A 19138-nucleotide genomic window follows, 5' to 3' on the forward strand; every position below is an offset into this window, starting at 1 on the left:
ACACACACACACACACACACACACACGCACGCACATACATCATGGTGCCTTTCCTAACCTGTGCAGCTTCCTAAGAGACAAATCTGAGCTCTGCTCTTGAAAAAAATTGTGTGTGAGGAAGGAAAGCTTTTATTGATGTCTGTTTAGGACATGTATTAAAGTCCCAACAACAGAGACTTTTAAAACGTACGCACCCTCACTTTGTACACGGCATATTTATTTTTCATTTTAGGCAGAATGTCTGAGAATCTTTTTTTTATTTAATACAATGAAAGTGGGTCATGATTTAAACAGCCAAGCTCAAAAAGGCAACATAAAAGTAGCCCATCGTGCACTTTATTCCATGTCTTCTGAATTCATGTCATACAGATCGATTTTAACCTATTTTAACCTATAATCCAAACTTTTTTGTCAGTCAAACTTATCTGTAACTGGATTATTATAGTTAAATAAAACTGAGGCTGTAACAGTTCTAATTGTAATTTAGTTTAACTTGATGTACTAAAATAACTAAAGCTGTAATAAAATAAAATACAATAAATAAATGATAAAATTGCTAAAACTATAGCTAAAATTTTAATGAAAATATAAAATAAAACTGATTAAAAAAAAAAAACAATGAAATAAAAAAATACAGATTTTACATAAAATATTTATTTGAAGTATGTAAACATTTAAATTATTTAACAATACATTTGTATGTTTACTTGCTTATTAGTTAAATTATATGCAGGAATACAAATAGATAATTTCATAATTAATAGCAAATGTTATTTAGTTGTGTATTTATTTATTTTAAATTGAAATTTTAAATTTACAATTTTCTGATTTCATGAATTGTATGATTTTCATAAAAACACAAAAACCCCATTTTGGAAAGCCCTGATCTACTGTATAGCTTCAGAAGTTCTGGAGTCATATGAACTACTTTTACAGTGTTCATGGTCTTTTTGGAGCTATACGGTATAAAACCCCATCCACTTTTGTTTTATCAAAGGGCAGCTCGGACATTCTGCTTAACCTCTGATTTTGTATGTCAAGGAAATAGTAAAATAATACAAGGTTGGATTCCTTTGATAAAATGATAGCTTATCTTCACCTGTGTGTGTAGCTTTTGACAAGAACATGTATGCATACATTATACCTGCAGGTCGAGGCTGAGATGCAGCTCTTACTGTTGTGCTGAACACTGATCAATACATTTCAAGCGTAGTGAAGGTTTTAACCACGCACATTACAGACCCGGAGCGGTCAAGGACAAAGATGACTTTTTTGAAGGGCTTACAGGGTTATGAAAAACATATTGCTGAAACAGCATCTATATACACCTTACTACCTGCTAACCATGACGACACCTTTAATAAAAAAATATCTCACCATGTCAGTGCTAAGAGTGTGGAGAATATTTGAGAAAATGACACCTACTTCTATTCTGTCCATACATGGTGTTATATGTGTGCAGAGAACCTGCTGCTGCGTGCAAATCAGTCTTTTGGCACTGAATGTGAATTTTCATATAAATCATTCACAAAACAATTATGGTGAAAACTCACATTTCATGTGAATTCATTGTGAATGTGCTCTTTTCTCAGGAGAATAGCACTACATACATAGTGTGGTGGTCTTACCAAAGACAGTGAGGTTGACCATATTCTCCCTGTTGCCTGCTGGGAAGGTGGTGTACTCGCAGATGTAGGCCGCCTCATCAGAGAGCCGTAGGTTGTTGAACACAATGGTGGTATCCTCAAGAGAAGAAGGGGTCCTCTGGCGCACAGCGGGGTGCTTGAAGCTCACACGGTCTTTGAAAGGGGGCAGCACTGATACTCCCAAGGCTGGGTTTGCGGTGGCGACATTTTGTTTGGTGCCATTTATCAGCTTCTGCCAGGTGACCTGAGAGATCTTCACTGGTGGCTTACCGTTGATGAATACACATCGCAGCTCGACTGTATCACCCACAAATCCGGACTTACTGGGGTCCGTCTGCACCGACTGCCCATTCCCTGCTGCAGAAAGACAAGAAGAGACACATTACAAACAAGTCAACCAATCTGTGCTGAGAATGATTGTTAATGAACAAAATGTATCAATACTTTGGTAATTTATCAAAATTGACCAATATTAAAAAGATAGTTCACCGAAAAATAAATATTCTGTCATTACTCACTCTCATGTCATCTCATACTCATAACACCTTTGTTCATCTTCGGAAAACAAATTAAGATATTTTTGATGAAATCCAAGAGCTTTCTCTACATAGACAGCAACGCAACTGACACGTTTAAGGCCCAGAAATGAAGCAAGCACATTGTTAATATAGTCCATGTGACATCAATGGTTCAACCGTAATGTTATGAAGCTATGAGAATCATTTTTGTGTCCTAAAAAAAACAAAAATAACTACTTTATTCAACAATTCTTCTTTTCCGAATCACCGACCGCCACCATTCACAAGAGTACGTGTTCTACGTCAGCAGCATCACGCACTTGCGTTGTGGTACTCTCGTGAATGGGGGCGAATGGTGACTTGGAAGAGAAGAATTGTTGAAAAAAAAAAAAACGTTATTTTTGTAATCTTTGCAGATTATTTTAATAATGTCCTTAGTACGTTTCTGGGCCTGGGAGTGTTTCAGTCGCATTGCTGTTTATGTGGGGTCAGAAAGCCACACAAGTCTGTTTATGTTGTGTTCCGAATATGAACGAAGGTCTTATGGGTTTGGAACATGAGACTGAGCAATTAAAATTTTCATTTTTGGGTGAATTATCCTTTTAATACCAATTTTATTTTAAGGTGAGCTACCCAGTGTTAAACATAACTAACCCTAAACCTAACCCTAAATAGTTAATTAATATTGCCTAGTACTGTGTAATTACACTTTAACACTATTAACTTAAAATAAAATGTAACCAAAAATGTATTTAGATTATATATACGCATATGCTATCTGTCCATATGTGTTTTTGGTATTTAATTTGAATATGCATCATGAAAACTGACAACGCTAACTGAAGTTACAGCAACTCATTGACTCAACTCAGGCTTTCACGTTACAATCGAGTGCGTCAAAACAGCTAGCATGCCAATTCAACAAGAGTACTTCAAACGCCAAACAAGACTAATTACAAGTATGGCAGTGGTGTTTACAGGCAGCATTAGGTCTTCAAGAGTGCCGGATGTAGACTTTCCCTGCATGTGTAATGATGGTAGATCCCCCCCTGACTCTGATCCTTACTACCAACCCTCCCACACCACTCCATCCTAATTATTTCTCATTGGTAAACATCTCGGTGACAGCCTCAAGCACCTATTAATGGAAACAATGTGGGATCCAGTCTAAGTGTGCCCACAATGATGGCACTTGAATTAAGCTACAATAAACCAGGCAGGCAATTAGTAGTAAACGAATGGGTTTTATATTTTATTCCCCGCAACGGCTTTCAGGAGTTCGAAGGTATCTGTCATGCAGAAGATGCTTCCATTGCCCCCAGTTAAAACAATAGTCGATTTGTCTCTCAAGATAACCCTGAAATACGGCATGCCCCACAGTCAAATGCATCTTGTTTTGGCAGGCCCTTGGCCTTTTGTCTCCCTGGTGACCTTCTTTTACCCCCTCCAGCTGAAAATGATGTGTCAACACTCGAACCCCTCCTTCTCGCCCCTTTCTTTTCTCTAAAGTCTTGCTTTCTTGCATGTGCTATTACTCATACTTTTGTTTAACTGCCCCCTTTACCTCACCCCCAGCTCTTCAATCATATTTTCTTTGTCTTCACTTCCTTAACACCTGACCAGACAATCAGCTCTTCTTACATTTCTACCCTGCTTATGCTTCCTCAGAAGGGCTATGCATCCATGAACACTTTCAGTTCCTGTTTAGCTCTACAGAGGCCATTCATAACAGAAGCTTTCCTGACCCGTGAATAACTCTGAGGCAAACGTGTCCCTGGAGGGTCCATGAGTTCTGTTGTCTTTAACAAATCTGTCGTAGGAGACCCCGAGTAGATATATTTCTCCTCGCCGTCAGGTGCTGTGCTGTCCTGTTGGCCTTGCTTCCTGCACAAACATATACTAAACCACATACCTTCACCTCCCTCTTTCCCCCTCTCCCTCTCTCTCGCTTATTTATGACTGGCAAAAGAGGTAATTACCTCCTACAGAGAGACCTTAGCAAAGAGGAAGTAACTCTGAACTACCGCGCTTAATCACGCCACTCATAAAAGTTGGAAATACTGCAGGGGAAAACAAAACAGAGGGAAACTGTGGGTCATTTGACCAAATGAGTGCTATTTAGATCCCTCATATAAATATGTATAAAATTTGCTACAATAATGGCATCATCGTTCTTTTAAGAAGTGAACTTTCAAGCACAACTTAAACTTTAGTTCTTCGTCTTACATTTCGTTCATTCGTCATCTTAAAATGTCAACACTACTACCATGTGTTTGTATAGTAAACAACAGATGATTAAAAATGGATGTTTGTAGTAATACATTTTCTTTCTAACAAGAACGTTTCGGTTTCATGACTTTGAGTATCTCAGATTAAACTGATAAATTGTGAACTGTTAACTTTCTGAATGCATAAATATATTTTTACATTAAAATTAGTATTAAAACTACTAATTTGGATTAAAATGACTAATTTGGATTGAGATTTTTTTCACACATTATTTGTTTGATAGAAAGTTTCATATAATGTAAAATCACACAATCGTATGCATTTTAAAAATCACCTTTTTTTAATGGCACCTTTTGAAAATGAGACAGTAATGGGCAGTTTTGAACAGTTTAAAGTAAATTACTGATCAGGGATCAGCTTCCTACTGATAAGAGTGTTCGTAAGCCATTTTAAGAAAAGTTGAAAAACTGGTTTGAGCACAGGCCTGTGGGTAACATCAGTCATAAGAGTTCAACAAGTATGGACAAGTGTTTAAATGCTTAGTTGAAGACTTTTAGGCATTTGAAAGATAATCTGGGAAAAGTTAAACTTGAGAAGACACAGATTGTCTAAGACTAAAATGGATTTCATGACCAGCGGGGCTGAAACTAGCCACGCATTTATAGAGAAATAGACAGAAGCAGGCAGAATGTGCACTGTTCATACAATGAACACAGAAATATGTGTTTTGTTTGTGTATGTTTGTTTGCAAGTTGGGAAAAAAAAGTTCAAGGTCGCCACTGCACAAATTTGAAAGCAACACACTCAAGATTTCAGAGAACAAATGGTACCGACCTTGAATAAAAATAAACTCTTATTGCTAGGAAGTTTCCTCTTTATCATGTAGTGTTACACTAGTAGTTTCAGGTTTGTTTTGCAAGAACATGCTTGCAATCTTTCCTCCATGAATTCAGCTGTGTTAAGCACCTGCAAATGGATTAAACTACACATTTACACTTTCTTGCTCATGCAAAAGTTGCCATCACAATGGTGTTATTAATGCTTACTTCCTTGTCCAAGTCATAAGAGCCCCCCTAAGTATGAGAATCAATTGTGATGCTATCCTTAGCAAACATCACTTATAGAGTAGGGAACCAGCTGGTGATGTGTCAGTTTTGTAACCGATGCTCACCAAACCCTTCATTTCTCATTTACCCAGGCGTGTACGGATGATATATTTTTGACCAGAGTGTATAGACCCATCAGCAGGCACTGTGAAACGACAGATTGATTGACTAATCAAGTTTGACAGAAAGACGACTGACAACCTCTGCACAGCTACCTTGGGGAACACCTGTGTCCTTGTACCCCTCGGTTTGACCCTGTTTCCGCTTGCATTTGCTAACGTGACAGGGTCGAAACAGAGGAAATGCCTTGTGAAGTACCAATACGATTTACAGCTTGACAACATCAGTTAAAGAAACCATCAGAGGCAGACTTAGGGGGAAAGAATATAGGCCTAGTTCACTTCAAATGCATGTAGATGTTGTTAGTGGGGGAACAGTAGAATTAGCAGGAGACTATATTCTGCTAACTCCCTCCTCTGAGTCATCCACTTAGACCACCACACATAAAGATCAGTCTTCCCTTTTGAGGGAGTTGTGAGAGAGGGGTAATTATATGGCTCCAGAACCCAAATCCTCACACTAAGGAACCCAAAGCCTCTGGGCCCCCTGACCCCATTTCCACCTCCTCTTCCTCCACCTCGGGGCTGAAGGAGTCTTCCAAAGAAAGTAGGAGATAGAGAGTAATTATAGCCTGCACAGTGGAGTTGAACAATGGAGGGCAATCAGAGAGAAAATTCGAGAATATAAACACTTCTGTACACAATACAAGAAGTGAAGTTGCTACGAAACGGAAGCAAGGGCAAACAGACCGTGAGAGAACGTTGTCACTGGCACAATGGTGCCCTCGAAAACACAACAAAAGAGTTGAATAAGACAATCCCTTGCAGACTGAATCTGAATAACGATGAAAGTGAAGTAACACACCGCAGAACAAATCCTGAGGTCTTAAAGTATCATCCAGTGGATCTGACAAACACACCCAGACAACATGGACTCTACTTCTTTTTCCAAGTCTCTTAGCTGGACTACATGCAGAAACTCATAATGTGGAGTGAAGTAATTGCGTAGATATGACCATGAGGCATATATGAACAAGTCAGAAGAGGCTAAAGCCGTTCACAATCCCTATTGTTCATGGTGTTTAAAAATCTCATTTAGTCACGTTTCATCCACCCATCATGTCTCAGAGAATGAGCATAAAACAAGTCCAACATATGAGTGATTAGTCCCTCGGCTTTCAGTAATCTGGCAAGACTTTGAGCATGTAGGTGGACGTCAAGGATGAATGTGGTTTTCCTACTGGAGGGTCTACTCTGAGGCCGACTATGTTTTGCTAGCCTGCCCACTGACCAGAGACCTCCGGAAAAATTAAATACAGCCTAATTTGCCTTGAGGAAATCCGTAAAGTCTTAACCATACCTCAGATGCAATATTCTCCGAACCTACAGGTGTCAGTGGTGAGCAAATATCAGCTGAACCAGCTAGAAGAAGCAGTATGAAGTATCTTGCTGAGCTTTACATTTACCTACCCCCAGGTAAAAATGTGTTGGTCAAATGGCCGATGGGTTGAGGGGGGTTTCGTATATTGTCTTGGAAAAAAGGGGCCTTCAAGTCAGAAAGGTTCAGAACCCCTGTTTTATTGTATACAAGTTAACTGCTGTTGTTTCCAGGCCCACTTTTCACATCAGAATCTGCCCTATTCACTCACACACGTGGACCATGCGGCCGGGGTGGCGGTGCAACTACGACGCCTCCTGTAAGACGTAGCATCAGCACAGAGGCACACTCCAAACAGAGCTACCATTCTCCGGGACAGCAGCCTGACCGGATCCGCATCTCCGGGCACGAGGCACAACACTGGACCTGCTTCAGGCCTCCCAGAAAAAAATGATGGCATCCGGCCCATCTCATTATGAAAACCACAGAAAGGCTTGTTTTAGAGAGTCTACAAAATACGCCCCATTGTGTGTGGGTAATCTAATAGCAATCCAGGTCCTTCAGTTAGGGAAAAAAAGAAGAGCTCAGCTTTGGTGAGGACACTAATATGTTTATGTGCTAGAGAGTGATGATAAGGTGCCTGCCAGCACACCACGCTCACGCTGTGGGCGCATTACAACGCTGTATCAAGTTAGCAGCTAAAAACAAAGAAGAGACTGCGACGGTGGAGTTCAAGAGTAACTCTAAAATCAATGAGGAGAATGTAATGAATCCTACAGCCGGCCATGCACGTATGACTCATTCTAGTGTGTTTGTTTTTGAGCGTCTGCAGATGTGCTGGGATGTTGAGTGCTGCCTCTACCTCTAAACATGGCTATTTGATTCCTGTTTTACCAGCTTTCTTCATCTACTGTGTCAGCCTTAGCTAATATTTACCTTCAGCAGAAACCTGCTGCAACATATGGTCAGCACTCTGGCTTTCACTTGCGCTCTGCTCTCGCCCCTTTCTGCATTAACGCTTAAACTTTACACACGTTTCCCCTGAATATCCCTTTTCCTTATAGACCATCAACCATCTGCTTGATTGAGGCGGTGTGTTTACCTGAACCAACCTGCTATACAGGAAGTTATAAAGGTTGTGCATTTTCTGTTTGTCAAACAGTTTGGTACATATCATCAACATACCCTAAAGGTACCGTTCCCAACAGTTCCAGGCTAATTAACAGGGATAGTTTAAAGAAGAATCATGCTATTTTTGAAAAATGGATGGGAAATATTGCAACACTCAGAAACAGGGTTATTATAGTATACTAAAACAGAAACTAAAAAAAAAAATAATAAATAAATAATATAACTACTTAAATTGACAAAACACACTCACACACACACACACACACACACTAAAATTACTAAAACTTTAACAGCAATTAAAATGAAAACAGCACATAAATGAATTAATAAATAAACAAATAAACCAACCTGATTCTCGATGATAGTAAAATAACACTGCTCAGATAAGAAAGGCATGCACAATATTAAAATGCTGTCAATATAGAATATACAATACAAATAAGTCATTTTTTTTACATGACTTGAAATGATTATGATTATAATATATTACAACATTAAAAATGAATTGTTTAAAAGTCATGTGTGAATTTAGGCAGCACCAAATTAGAACATATAGCATGAAAAATGCATGAATATGATTACTTTGACAGTTGCCAATAAAAAAAAAAATACAAACAGTTCTTGCATTATTAACTTTCAGTTAGCTGTATATATCGACAGATGTAACTATTAAATTAAATTAGAATTGTTTTGCAGCCCGATTTGAGCTAAAAGAGGATAACATTTTTTGTCAAATTTAGTGGTGATGTACCATGTTTTTATTTTTCATTTTTATTTTTTAAGCGTCTGTTTAGCAAACAGCTTCTGGCCTTTCCTCATTCAAGCAGAAAAAAGCTGCTATTGCATAACTTGAAAATAACCGGCCGAAGGCATTATCAAGATGGCCGCCAAGTCGAATGACTTGCTTAAAAGGACATTGCCCTCATCTAAAGAAGGCACTGATTATACAACCATATGTTGCTTTCTTCCATATTTGACTTTGGAGCCAACCCCACATAGCACAAGTCCAATGCGATGTAGGAAGGAGCGTACAGGCCCACGCTGCTTCCCCCCTGAGAGTGGTTTGAAGGCGTTGTGAAAATGTCAAGGGAATGCATCAGCATACCTGTGTTCTGCTCTCTTTCTTCTCCATCACTCTTTTCTACACACTGATTCATCTTTCACAGCTCGGCCTGCCAGCTCTTCCACTACATTTTTATATCCACAATCCAACAGCAGGATAGATGATGTAATACACACGCATGCAGTCTTTGAATCTCTTATTTGGCAGGCATATTGCACTCTTTATAAAGGTCAATGGATGCAGCACAAACTTTAAATGTTTGTTGCATCATGCAAACAAAATCCAAATAATTTATTTTTATACTAGGATCTTGCTGGATAAGATTGCTGTTTTTTAAATAATATATATTTTTTTTTAGCCTAGCACAACTAGTACACTGTATATTCACTATATATATATTTTTTCATGATTCATAATTCCCATGGCAATTATATAGATTTATTTCACTTAATAATATACACTACCACTATAAAAGGTCGAATCATTACACATTTTTTACAGTAAAAACAGTAATATTGGGAATATTGTTGCCACAGTGATGGCGAATTTTATGGCAAATCATTACTCCAGTCTTCAGTGTCATAAGAGCCTTCAGAAATCATTCTAACATTCCAATTTGATGCTCAACAAACATTAACAATATTAAAATCAGTTTTTGCTGCTTAATAATTTTGAAGAAACCGTGATACATTTATTTTCATGATTTTGTGATGAATAGAAAGAAACAGCATTTAAAAAATAGATTTTGTAACATTGCAAATGTAGGTATTTACTTTTGATTAATTTAATCTGTATATGCTAAAAAAATATATTAGGCATCAAAAACGTTTCAAAATTGATAATGATTATTTGTTAACAATCATGTGACACTGAAGACTGGAGTGATTAAATGATGAAAATTCAGTTTTGATATTTCAAGAATGAATTACGTTTTAAAATTAAAATATTAAAACATTAAACTAGAAAACAATTACTATATTTGCAATAATATTATACACAATATTACTGTTTTTACTGTACGTTTGATCAAATAAATGTAGTTTTGGTGAACATAAAAATGTCTCTTTATGGAATCTCAGTGATTCCAAACTTTTGACATTCACTGTAAATAAAATATATAAAATGTAGTTTTGTCTTGCCAGAAGTTCAAATCAGGTCAACAGTAACTACAATGTGTTAACAGACCGACACAAGACTTGGAGACAAGGTCGTGCTCACTACTAACGTTCTCTCTCAGTCCCTCTCGAAATGTGAACAAGGACACTGTCATAGTTTCGGTTGGGCTGAGGAAAAAAAAAACAAACACAATATTTGTCTGTACTTGCCCTAACAGCAGATGACATCATCCCGATACGAGATACCAGGCCACCTGTCAGAGTAAGAGGAAGCGCGGGGCTGTTAGGGTCAACAAAACTTACGTAGTTAATGATTACAAAGGCCAACAAAATGACTACACAAAAACGGCCCTGCTTGTTTGCAAAAGAGAGACAGAAACTAGGCATCAGAGACAAAGATAAGGGGAAAAAGGCTCAGCTGGCACCATTACATAAATGCGTGAATAAATGCATAAGGGGGTTTTACACAGAACGGTATTCAGCTAAATTATTGATGTCCCCATTCAGTAAAAAAGCTTTTTATGTGGTACACAGGAAAGAGTGACAGCTTCCTTTACTATGTGTATTTATGCTGTGTTTGGAGTATGTATATGTCTGCGAGCTGATCTTTCTGCATGTGTGCGCTTGAATGTGTTTAATGCACTGGTGTGTGCGCAAGGATAGGTTTGTGTACAAAGTTGACAACGGCGGGGCCAGCTTCTAACAACCTAAACATCTATAAATGACTCTAACAAACTGAGATGTTTTAACGAATCACGGTCTCCTGTGGATATCAGCACAAAAGTGAGCAGCATATCTCAGCGGATGATTTACAAGCAACATAACCAAACAATATGACCACTGCAAGCCTGCGAGTCACGGCAAATGCGAAGTAGTTTAGAAATAATGAACAAAACATAATTAATCTTTTATCGCACAGATTGCCAGATAAATACACCCACGAGCGTTAAATGATTAGAGTTGGCAATTTTTCAATAATGCAGTGATAGCCTCCGGCATAAAATCAATAACAGCTGTTAGATGTCTTCATGTGAAAAATATCTAATCAATAAATAATGTGGCCATGGCCATTACTGGTGGGCCATAAGTAATGGATTACACCTGAGACGGCCTTTGTCTTCGGGTTACTGTTGGTGGGAGGTGTAAAGGGGATTGGAGTCAAATTAAAGTGAATCTGAGGACAGATAGAGAGAAAGAAATACAAAGGGGAAAAGAGCAGTTTATATAAGAAAGTCAGTTGTAGGGTACTGAACAGAATATTACATTATAATCAACCTTAAAGGGATAGTTCACCTAAAAATGAGAATTTGATTTATTTTTATTTTTTTACCCTCATGCCATCTAAGATATAGATGAGTTTGTTTCTACGTCTGAGAAATGTAGCATTACATCACTTGCTTACCAATGAAAACTTTGCAGTGAATGGGTGCCGTCAGAATGGGAGTCCAAACAGCTGATAAAAACATCATAATAATTCACAAGAAATCCACACAACTTCAATCCATCAATTAACATCTTGTAAAGCAAAAACCTGTCCCCTTTTGTCCATCCATATCAAAATCCACCAATGCAGTTTGTTTAGAACTGTTTTTGCTTGTAGAGTGCTTGATATGTGCATATTCCTCTCCTAAATCAGACAAGACAGCTTTTTTCACAGGAAAGAGAAGTATTATGAATAGAATACTTTAGACGGGAGCAACAAATTGAAGTTTAAAACAAGCAAGCTTTTTACTTCACAAGATGCTAACTGATGGACTGGAGTATGATGTGTTTGTCAGCTGTTTGGAGTCTCATTCTGACGGCACCCATTCACTGCAGAGGATCCATTGATGAGCAAATATGTTCCGATGAAGAAACAAATTAATCTACATATTGGATGGCCTGAGGGTGAGTACATTTTCAGCAAATTTAAATTTTTTGGGTGAACCATTCCTTCGAGAGAACATATTTGAACTGTGTCCAAGGTGGGTAATTAAATATTACCAAACAAAGAGGTATTGCTTTAAAATGCATTTACTCTAGTTTTAAATAATAATAATTCTTGTATTTCACCAAATGCACTCAACATGAGTCATATCACAGAGTAAAGTGTCATGCAACAGCGTGCAATACAACACAAGCCCACAGACTCAATAAAATCATTGTCTGGTGCAACTCCATGTCTGTATTTTGAGTGACGGCTGGGATGTGTTTTGTGTCTGCTGCTGAAACGATGGCCCCAGTGCACCTTGGGCTACACTGTATACTCAGCACATCTTGCAGAAAAAGTATTTCAAGTTAAGCCAAAACGGCACTGGGGAATATGCTAAAGACGGACATGCATGACAAATCCTCTCCCTGTCCATCATCATCAATGGGCAAAATTTCAGGCTGGAAAAGTTCAAATCCAAAGTGTTCACAAGGAAAATCGGATTGGAGGTAAGTATAATGATTAAATGGATTACATGGGTGAACGATTTAAATGCTATGCGTGAACGAGCATGATGCAAGATTTCAGGTTGAGTATGTTTGCAAAAATCACCTGAAAATAATTCTTCAAAATGTCATTATTTATCTGCATTTATCAATTTGTTTAATAATGTAACATATACTGTCACATGCTATTACTGTAGCATTATAATATGTAAAAAACGTATATCTATGTGTCATGGCAATATTATGGTTTTTAGACATATAACCTTAATACATACCCTTCTTTGAAGTATCTTGTAAATACCATAGTACATCAATATCATCATAACAGACCTATAACATAGACCAAAATATTTGGCCATTTTGAGACTACTGGTCAACGACTATATCGACTTAAGATAAATAAAAAAATAAAAAGTCATACCTTTGTGGACTTATCACATTTTACCTTTAAATGTATATATTGTATATGGATTTTATATTGTCTCAATACTGGCATTGGCATTGGACACTTTTCGTTTAGGCTTCCTGATGACTTAACCTGTGATTAGCTTTCCAAACTCCCAAGGCTCCTGTGACTAACAGTAGCACAACCCCCTGATGGGAGGGCTAATCTAAAAACAAAAAGAGAACAGATAATCAATATTTGATGTGAGGTGCTGCTGAAATCCTCAAGCCCCCTCCTGCGTATCTCTGATGAAAGAGTTTTATGAAGATTTCTTAGAGGGAAGTCATGTTGAGAGATTCATCCATTTTTAACGATTTGTAGAAAAATATGAAATGTCCATCTGACATCAAAGAGCATGGTTTATTTTCAGGGTTTAAACAGGCCAATATTGTGGAAACAGGACAGCTGGGCAGGTGGGCAGCTTTGGTCTCTACCCCTCATTCGACAGAGCAGATTGATCCATTAACATGTCCGGTTGGGAATTCACACTCCCACTGGAGGGGGTAGTGAGGGAGTCTGGACCACTCACAATTAACACATACATTTAGTATGCGACCGGCCAGTGTCATCATCTGTTATCTGGTGCTAGATGAGATCATAGAGATTTATAACTGGAAAAACATTGGGAATATTTAGCCAAAACTATGAGGAAAAGACTACTTCTTAAAAATAAAAAATGGCTAAATCATCACAGTTTCATATTGCATTTACAATATTCTACAATATTTTAAATGAGGTTTAGGGCACTTGACTCATTACATAAGGGTTTAGCACTTTTTCTCAGTCAAGACAACATAGTTAGCACTAGCAAAGTTGTTAGCAATCATTATCACTTTTGCAAGCACTCACAATTCGCATGAACGTTTGGCATGATGCTAATCTTAAATTCAAAAGAGAACTCAACAACTTTTACCTCATTAAAAAAAAGTGTCACCCCTAAATAAATAAATGCATATTTAGTAAAAAAAAAAAAAATGTTATATTATAAAATAATTTTTACTTCATAAGATGAAGATTTTGGGTCATTGCATGGGGTAACCATGTTGAGGTCACATGATCAAGCGATAATTCATCTTTCTAACCTTCCTATTATCAGACACTTTTGCTTGTGAAATAAACTAGCAATGGCTGAATGCAAACAGAAAATTTCCCACCATGGCATGGGTAATCAAACATTTTTACTTTTGCGGGATGCTGCCTCCGCACCACTAGGTGTCAGTAAGTCCGAAATGGCTTCCATATCAGCCAGTGCAACATTAAATTACTCATGTCTTTTCCATCAGAATGGTTCACGTTCCTGAGAACTATGACACTGCTAAGTATGGTTTACCTGACTATAATGAGTCTAAAAACAAACTTTGCGGAACTCCCAGAACCTGGAACCCACTTTCATGTGGTAGAAATGCATAGAACGGTTTGAGAATTGGCACTGGCCTGGAACCCGCACCTTAATCATGTCGGTGGAAAAGTGCTATCAGAGCGCTAAACTAAAAGAACAAAGAAGGGGAGACAAGTAAAGAGGGTGATGTATAAATTGTTCAGCATTTCTGAGGAGAACTCCAAGAGTATGGGGCTGTACTATTTCCGTGACCAAGACCGCAATGGATCTTTCCAATGGCTCTTTGGGAGCGTTCCATTCTCCACACACAGGCCCACGGAATGCTCACCACATCTCTTGTGCTCCTTTAGTCTCCAGTGCATGTGCTACCCAGCTGGGTAGAGGGACGTCAAGTCCCCCTCCTCCAACTCTTCACCACACACCACATTTCAGAGATTTTCCCATATCCTCACATGCACACACACATACGTACACACTTCATTGCATAGCGGGTCCAGAGCACACCACGTCTAGGTCCAAGATCCAGTTTTCGCTTTTCCTACAATAGTTCTATAAACCTTCAATGTGACTTTTGTTCTAATCACGGAAGCTTTCCAGAAATCTGTCAGATTATCTCAGCGAGTCTGGAGGTTGTTATTCCAGGTCGCACATCAAAGAGCAGAGGAAACCCAATCCAAATGACACATCATCTATCATAATGCATGTCCTTCCGTCAATAACATCCCTCGCCAACAAAACCCGGCAGTCTGCAGTGCGATGGGTGGAACTTGATATTAGGATGAAATTTTTCTTCATTTTTAAACTCACCAAATCGCTTTGTGGTCATCAAGCGAACGACTGCACAGCAGTGCAGAGCTATAGTAACATTCTGATAGCATCTAAGCAGAAACAAGAACATTTAATTTCTAAAAACGCAGAACGAGAGATTTCTCAGAAGCGAAGTGCGGAACCGGAGCGCTGATTGCACATTTGAAGAGTTAAGCATTGAGGCACTTTTGGCTTTCAATTAAATTAAAAGTATCTGGCTACGAGATGAAGACGAGAACCACAAAACCACAGGATGAGAAGAGGGAGAACGTCTGAAAAAGTCGAGGGGTGGAATGAGTTACAGTATTCCCCACAAGACCTCAGAAGTCCAACACTGTATATTGACATGATGACCATGAGGTACAAGAACCCACCAGAGGATCCTTCTACAAAGAACGTTAGCATATAGCGTTTTGAAAGTCAGTGTGGTTGGGGAAAGGAAAATAGCATGGCTAGTTAATTGTGGCTGAGGTAATTGTCCGGGTGTCTGAAAGCAACAGGGTGGGTGGGCTCGCAAAAGAGGGTCTTGGTAGATTAGATTACGACATTAAGATGAATCAAACAGCATGTCCATTTGAAGTCTGGATTTAGGTTAAAGAGGTGTTAGTAGGAAAAAAGATGAAATTATTCTCTGTTGATAAAGGGTGTGAGATGAGCAAAAAATATTTAACCAAGGCTACTGGTAATTGTGGAGTTCAGATCAGTTTAATGTAAATCCAGTGACAGCAATTTTAACAATTATCTTAATTAAATAGCCATAAAAGCTACAATACAACTACCTGCTGTTTCAAAGATGTATTTAAACTCTAAACTGTGTCAGTCTGAACGATGAATTCAAACATCCCCACAGGTCTACCAAGCCATTCTTGCAAGGTGAGACAATCCCCTGTGAAAAGAGTCTGCTTTCCGCCTGATACCCTTAGATAAAGAAAGAATGGGGTAAATATATAAATAAGTCTAGCTGACATATCACAATAGTGTATTACTATTGATCAGAGACCCTGAAGCGAGCGAGAAAAGGGACTCAAAGGGAGATTCAACAACTCAATTAGCTTGGATTGAAATTACTGTCACTCACTGAACCTTGCAAGTGGAGGAGCACCGCTCGAAAGAACTCAAAATCGGGCACAGTCTTGGCAAATCTGCAGTTTAGGAGACAACACAAACTTGCTAGCAGCAAAGGATTAAACTCTATATCATTTCCTCTCATAGAACAAACCGTATTCCGGTGAAAATGACTCACATACCCCAGATGCTTCCACTGGAGCAACAAGTCATTGAATTTCTATAGCTCTTTTTTAAACACCACAAATTTTGCATATAATAGCGTCTCATTTCAACCGCTGCCAACACGCGGCATCCACCTGGAGAATGCAGCAGCCTGTTTCTGCCAATGCAATCAACGCACATTTGCAATTCAGTGTGGAGAAAATGAAAAATGCACCATGTTTTCTTCTTTTCTTTATTCTAACGTTTTACAGTTTTTGATTGAGCTGTGTCATGAAATTTATATATGTATAGATATCCTGTGCTAAGTTACATTATATCAGTAGTCCACACAAAAATGTAAATCTGTCATCATTTAGTCACTCTCATATTGTTCATTTATCATTTAGTCACTCTCATATTGTATTTCTTCTGAAAGAGAGAAAAAAAAAATTATTGGGCATAAAAAAATATTGCAAAATTGGGTCCATTTGACACTGATACGTTTTTGAAACTATCTTCTTTTATGTTCCACAGAAGAAAGAAAAAGTTTATAGGTTTGAAACAACATAAGCAAATTTCTCAATATATCATAAATTTTAACTACATATTAGGGCTGTGCAATATATCGAAATTATCGAAATATCGCAAATGTACATATCGCAATATGCATATTGCTACGGCTTGCAATATTTGGGGCCATGAACAAAAGACAAAGAGAAAATCACTCACTGCTCTTACCTAAATAACTATTGCAGCTTAAATAAGAATCAGTGCATATTGAATTCATAGAGTAAATACTAAGCAGCGTTGTATTTTTCCATGAGTTCCTAAACTCATGTTAAAATGATTACACTAATGTTAAAATTACATTTTTATTCAATGCTAGAGTAAAACACTACCATTCACTTTCAGATGTTGTTGTAGGGGCGCTTTCTTCTCAGAAAAAGTGAAACATGTATGCTAGTTATATTAGAATCAGAATCAGAATGAGCTTTATTCACTACTTAAGTGTGCGTAAACACAAGGAATTTGTTGTGGTTTTACAGGAGCTCTTGATACATACATACATACAAATAACCATATATATATGACACAAGATAGTTATCAGAACTGACTCAGCAACAGGTGAGTAAAACTGTTTCATCTGAGCATGTGGCACTTCAAGCATTATTGTATCGCATATCGGATATCGCATTATTTAGTTATCCAAGATAGTTATAGAAGTTCACAGAACTGACTCAGCAACAGCTGAGTAAAACTGTTTCATCTGAGCATGTGGCACTTCAAGCATTATTGTATCGCATATCGGATATCGCATTATTTAGTTATCGCATATCGCATTTTTCTTCAATATCGCACAGCCCTACTACACATCAACAAAACATAAATATTCAGATATTGTTAGCCACTTTTTTAGCATCTTGAGCCATACGTGTTGTTGTTTTTTTAAAGAGGAAAACAACATTAAAATTAGTTAAAAAATTAAAATTGTATAATTAACTCACCCTCATGTTGTTCCAAACCTGTATGAGTATTTTTTTTCTTCTGTTCAACACAAAAGGATATATTTTTTTTAAAATGTTGGTAACCAAACAGTATGAAGAAAAATACCATGGTATAAGTCAATGGCTACCAGCAGCTGTTTGGATGGAGAGAATTTACATTTTTGGGTGAACTATCCCATTAAGATATAATAGTTGGTTAGTTGATCAGAGAACCAAATGAACATTTAATTTTTAACAACACAGTGTATTTTTTTTCTTTTTCTTTCACAAAGGCAGGACAAGGTCAGAGAAGTGGGACAGCTATTGAGTGAACACCTGTCTGGCCATACACACACCGCCAACCCAATGCAACGCTAGGTGTGATCTTCATCACAGCACGATCAGAGACTCCAATAAAGCAGCCCTCCCGCCCCCTAACACTGCACACACACTCATGGGTGAATGTCCTACCTGTCTTGGCCAAAACGCCTTCATTAAATGCCAAACAAAACCGTATTTTAAAGGTGATGGAAACAATTTGCTAACCCTCATCCTCTCTACCAAAACCCATTTCAGCAAACCTGAAAGCACAAAATGCTTCCCAGACGGAATAGGAGTTTCTTATTGTAACTCTTGTTTGGTGTTAAAATTAATTAATACTTTTAAAATACCTCAAAAAAGAGTGCATACTTTTTTTCAGAGGCTTTTCTCTGAAAGATGAGTATGCTCAGTTTGAAAAACCAATTGACATTGTAGAAAAACATTTACTTCCTGGCTCAAGACTTCTCTGCAGTCAGCCAAACCCGAAGCTGTCCTGAAGTGCACTTTTACGTCAATTCTAAGATGTACGACTCTTTGTCACTAGTTTGAATATAGCAGCACTGTATTTTCTGCGCTATCTCTAGGAAGAAAGACGCAGTTGCTCAGTCCTTCAAGACAAACAGCGCTGCCTGAACTGAACAAGATACAGCTTGTCTGTCATGATTTTGTTCATAGTAGTTGAGCAAAACTTAATTGCCTGAAAGCAATTTCTGTGACATCGGTAACATTCGTTCCAAGACATGCATATGCTGCACACACATGGGTGTGTGACACAACTTCTCAAGCAGTGAGAGCAGTGTCTTGTACTTTCAGTGCTATACTGAAAATGTAATTTTCTCACTCAGAGGTCGATAAAGTTACTGAAATATTTAA

The 19138-nt window shown here is 38.0% G+C and overlaps 1 protein-coding gene across 4 annotated transcripts in view; it reads right to left on the reverse strand.

The window, feature by feature from the left end:
• The window catches only part of nectin1b (nectin cell adhesion molecule 1b), a 228968-nt gene that overhangs the window by 155110 nt on the left and 54720 nt on the right, over positions 1–19138 (reverse strand). For all 4 annotated transcript variants that reach the window (XR_001634588.1, XM_016490688.1, XM_016490695.1 and 1 more), the window contains exon 2: positions 1629–2003. Coding sequence is in view for 3 of the 4 variants with exons in the window: in XM_016490688.1 (XP_016346174.1) it covers positions 1629–2003 (375 nt within the window). In the remaining variant the exon portion in view is untranslated. The remainder of the gene's footprint in view (positions 1–1628; positions 2004–19138) is intronic.

Source organism: Sinocyclocheilus anshuiensis, unplaced genomic scaffold, assembly GCF_001515605.1.
Source record: "Sinocyclocheilus anshuiensis isolate Anshui unplaced genomic scaffold, SAMN03320099.WGS_v1.1 scaffold569, whole genome shotgun sequence".
NCBI lineage: Eukaryota > Metazoa > Chordata > Actinopteri > Cypriniformes > Cyprinidae > Sinocyclocheilus > Sinocyclocheilus anshuiensis.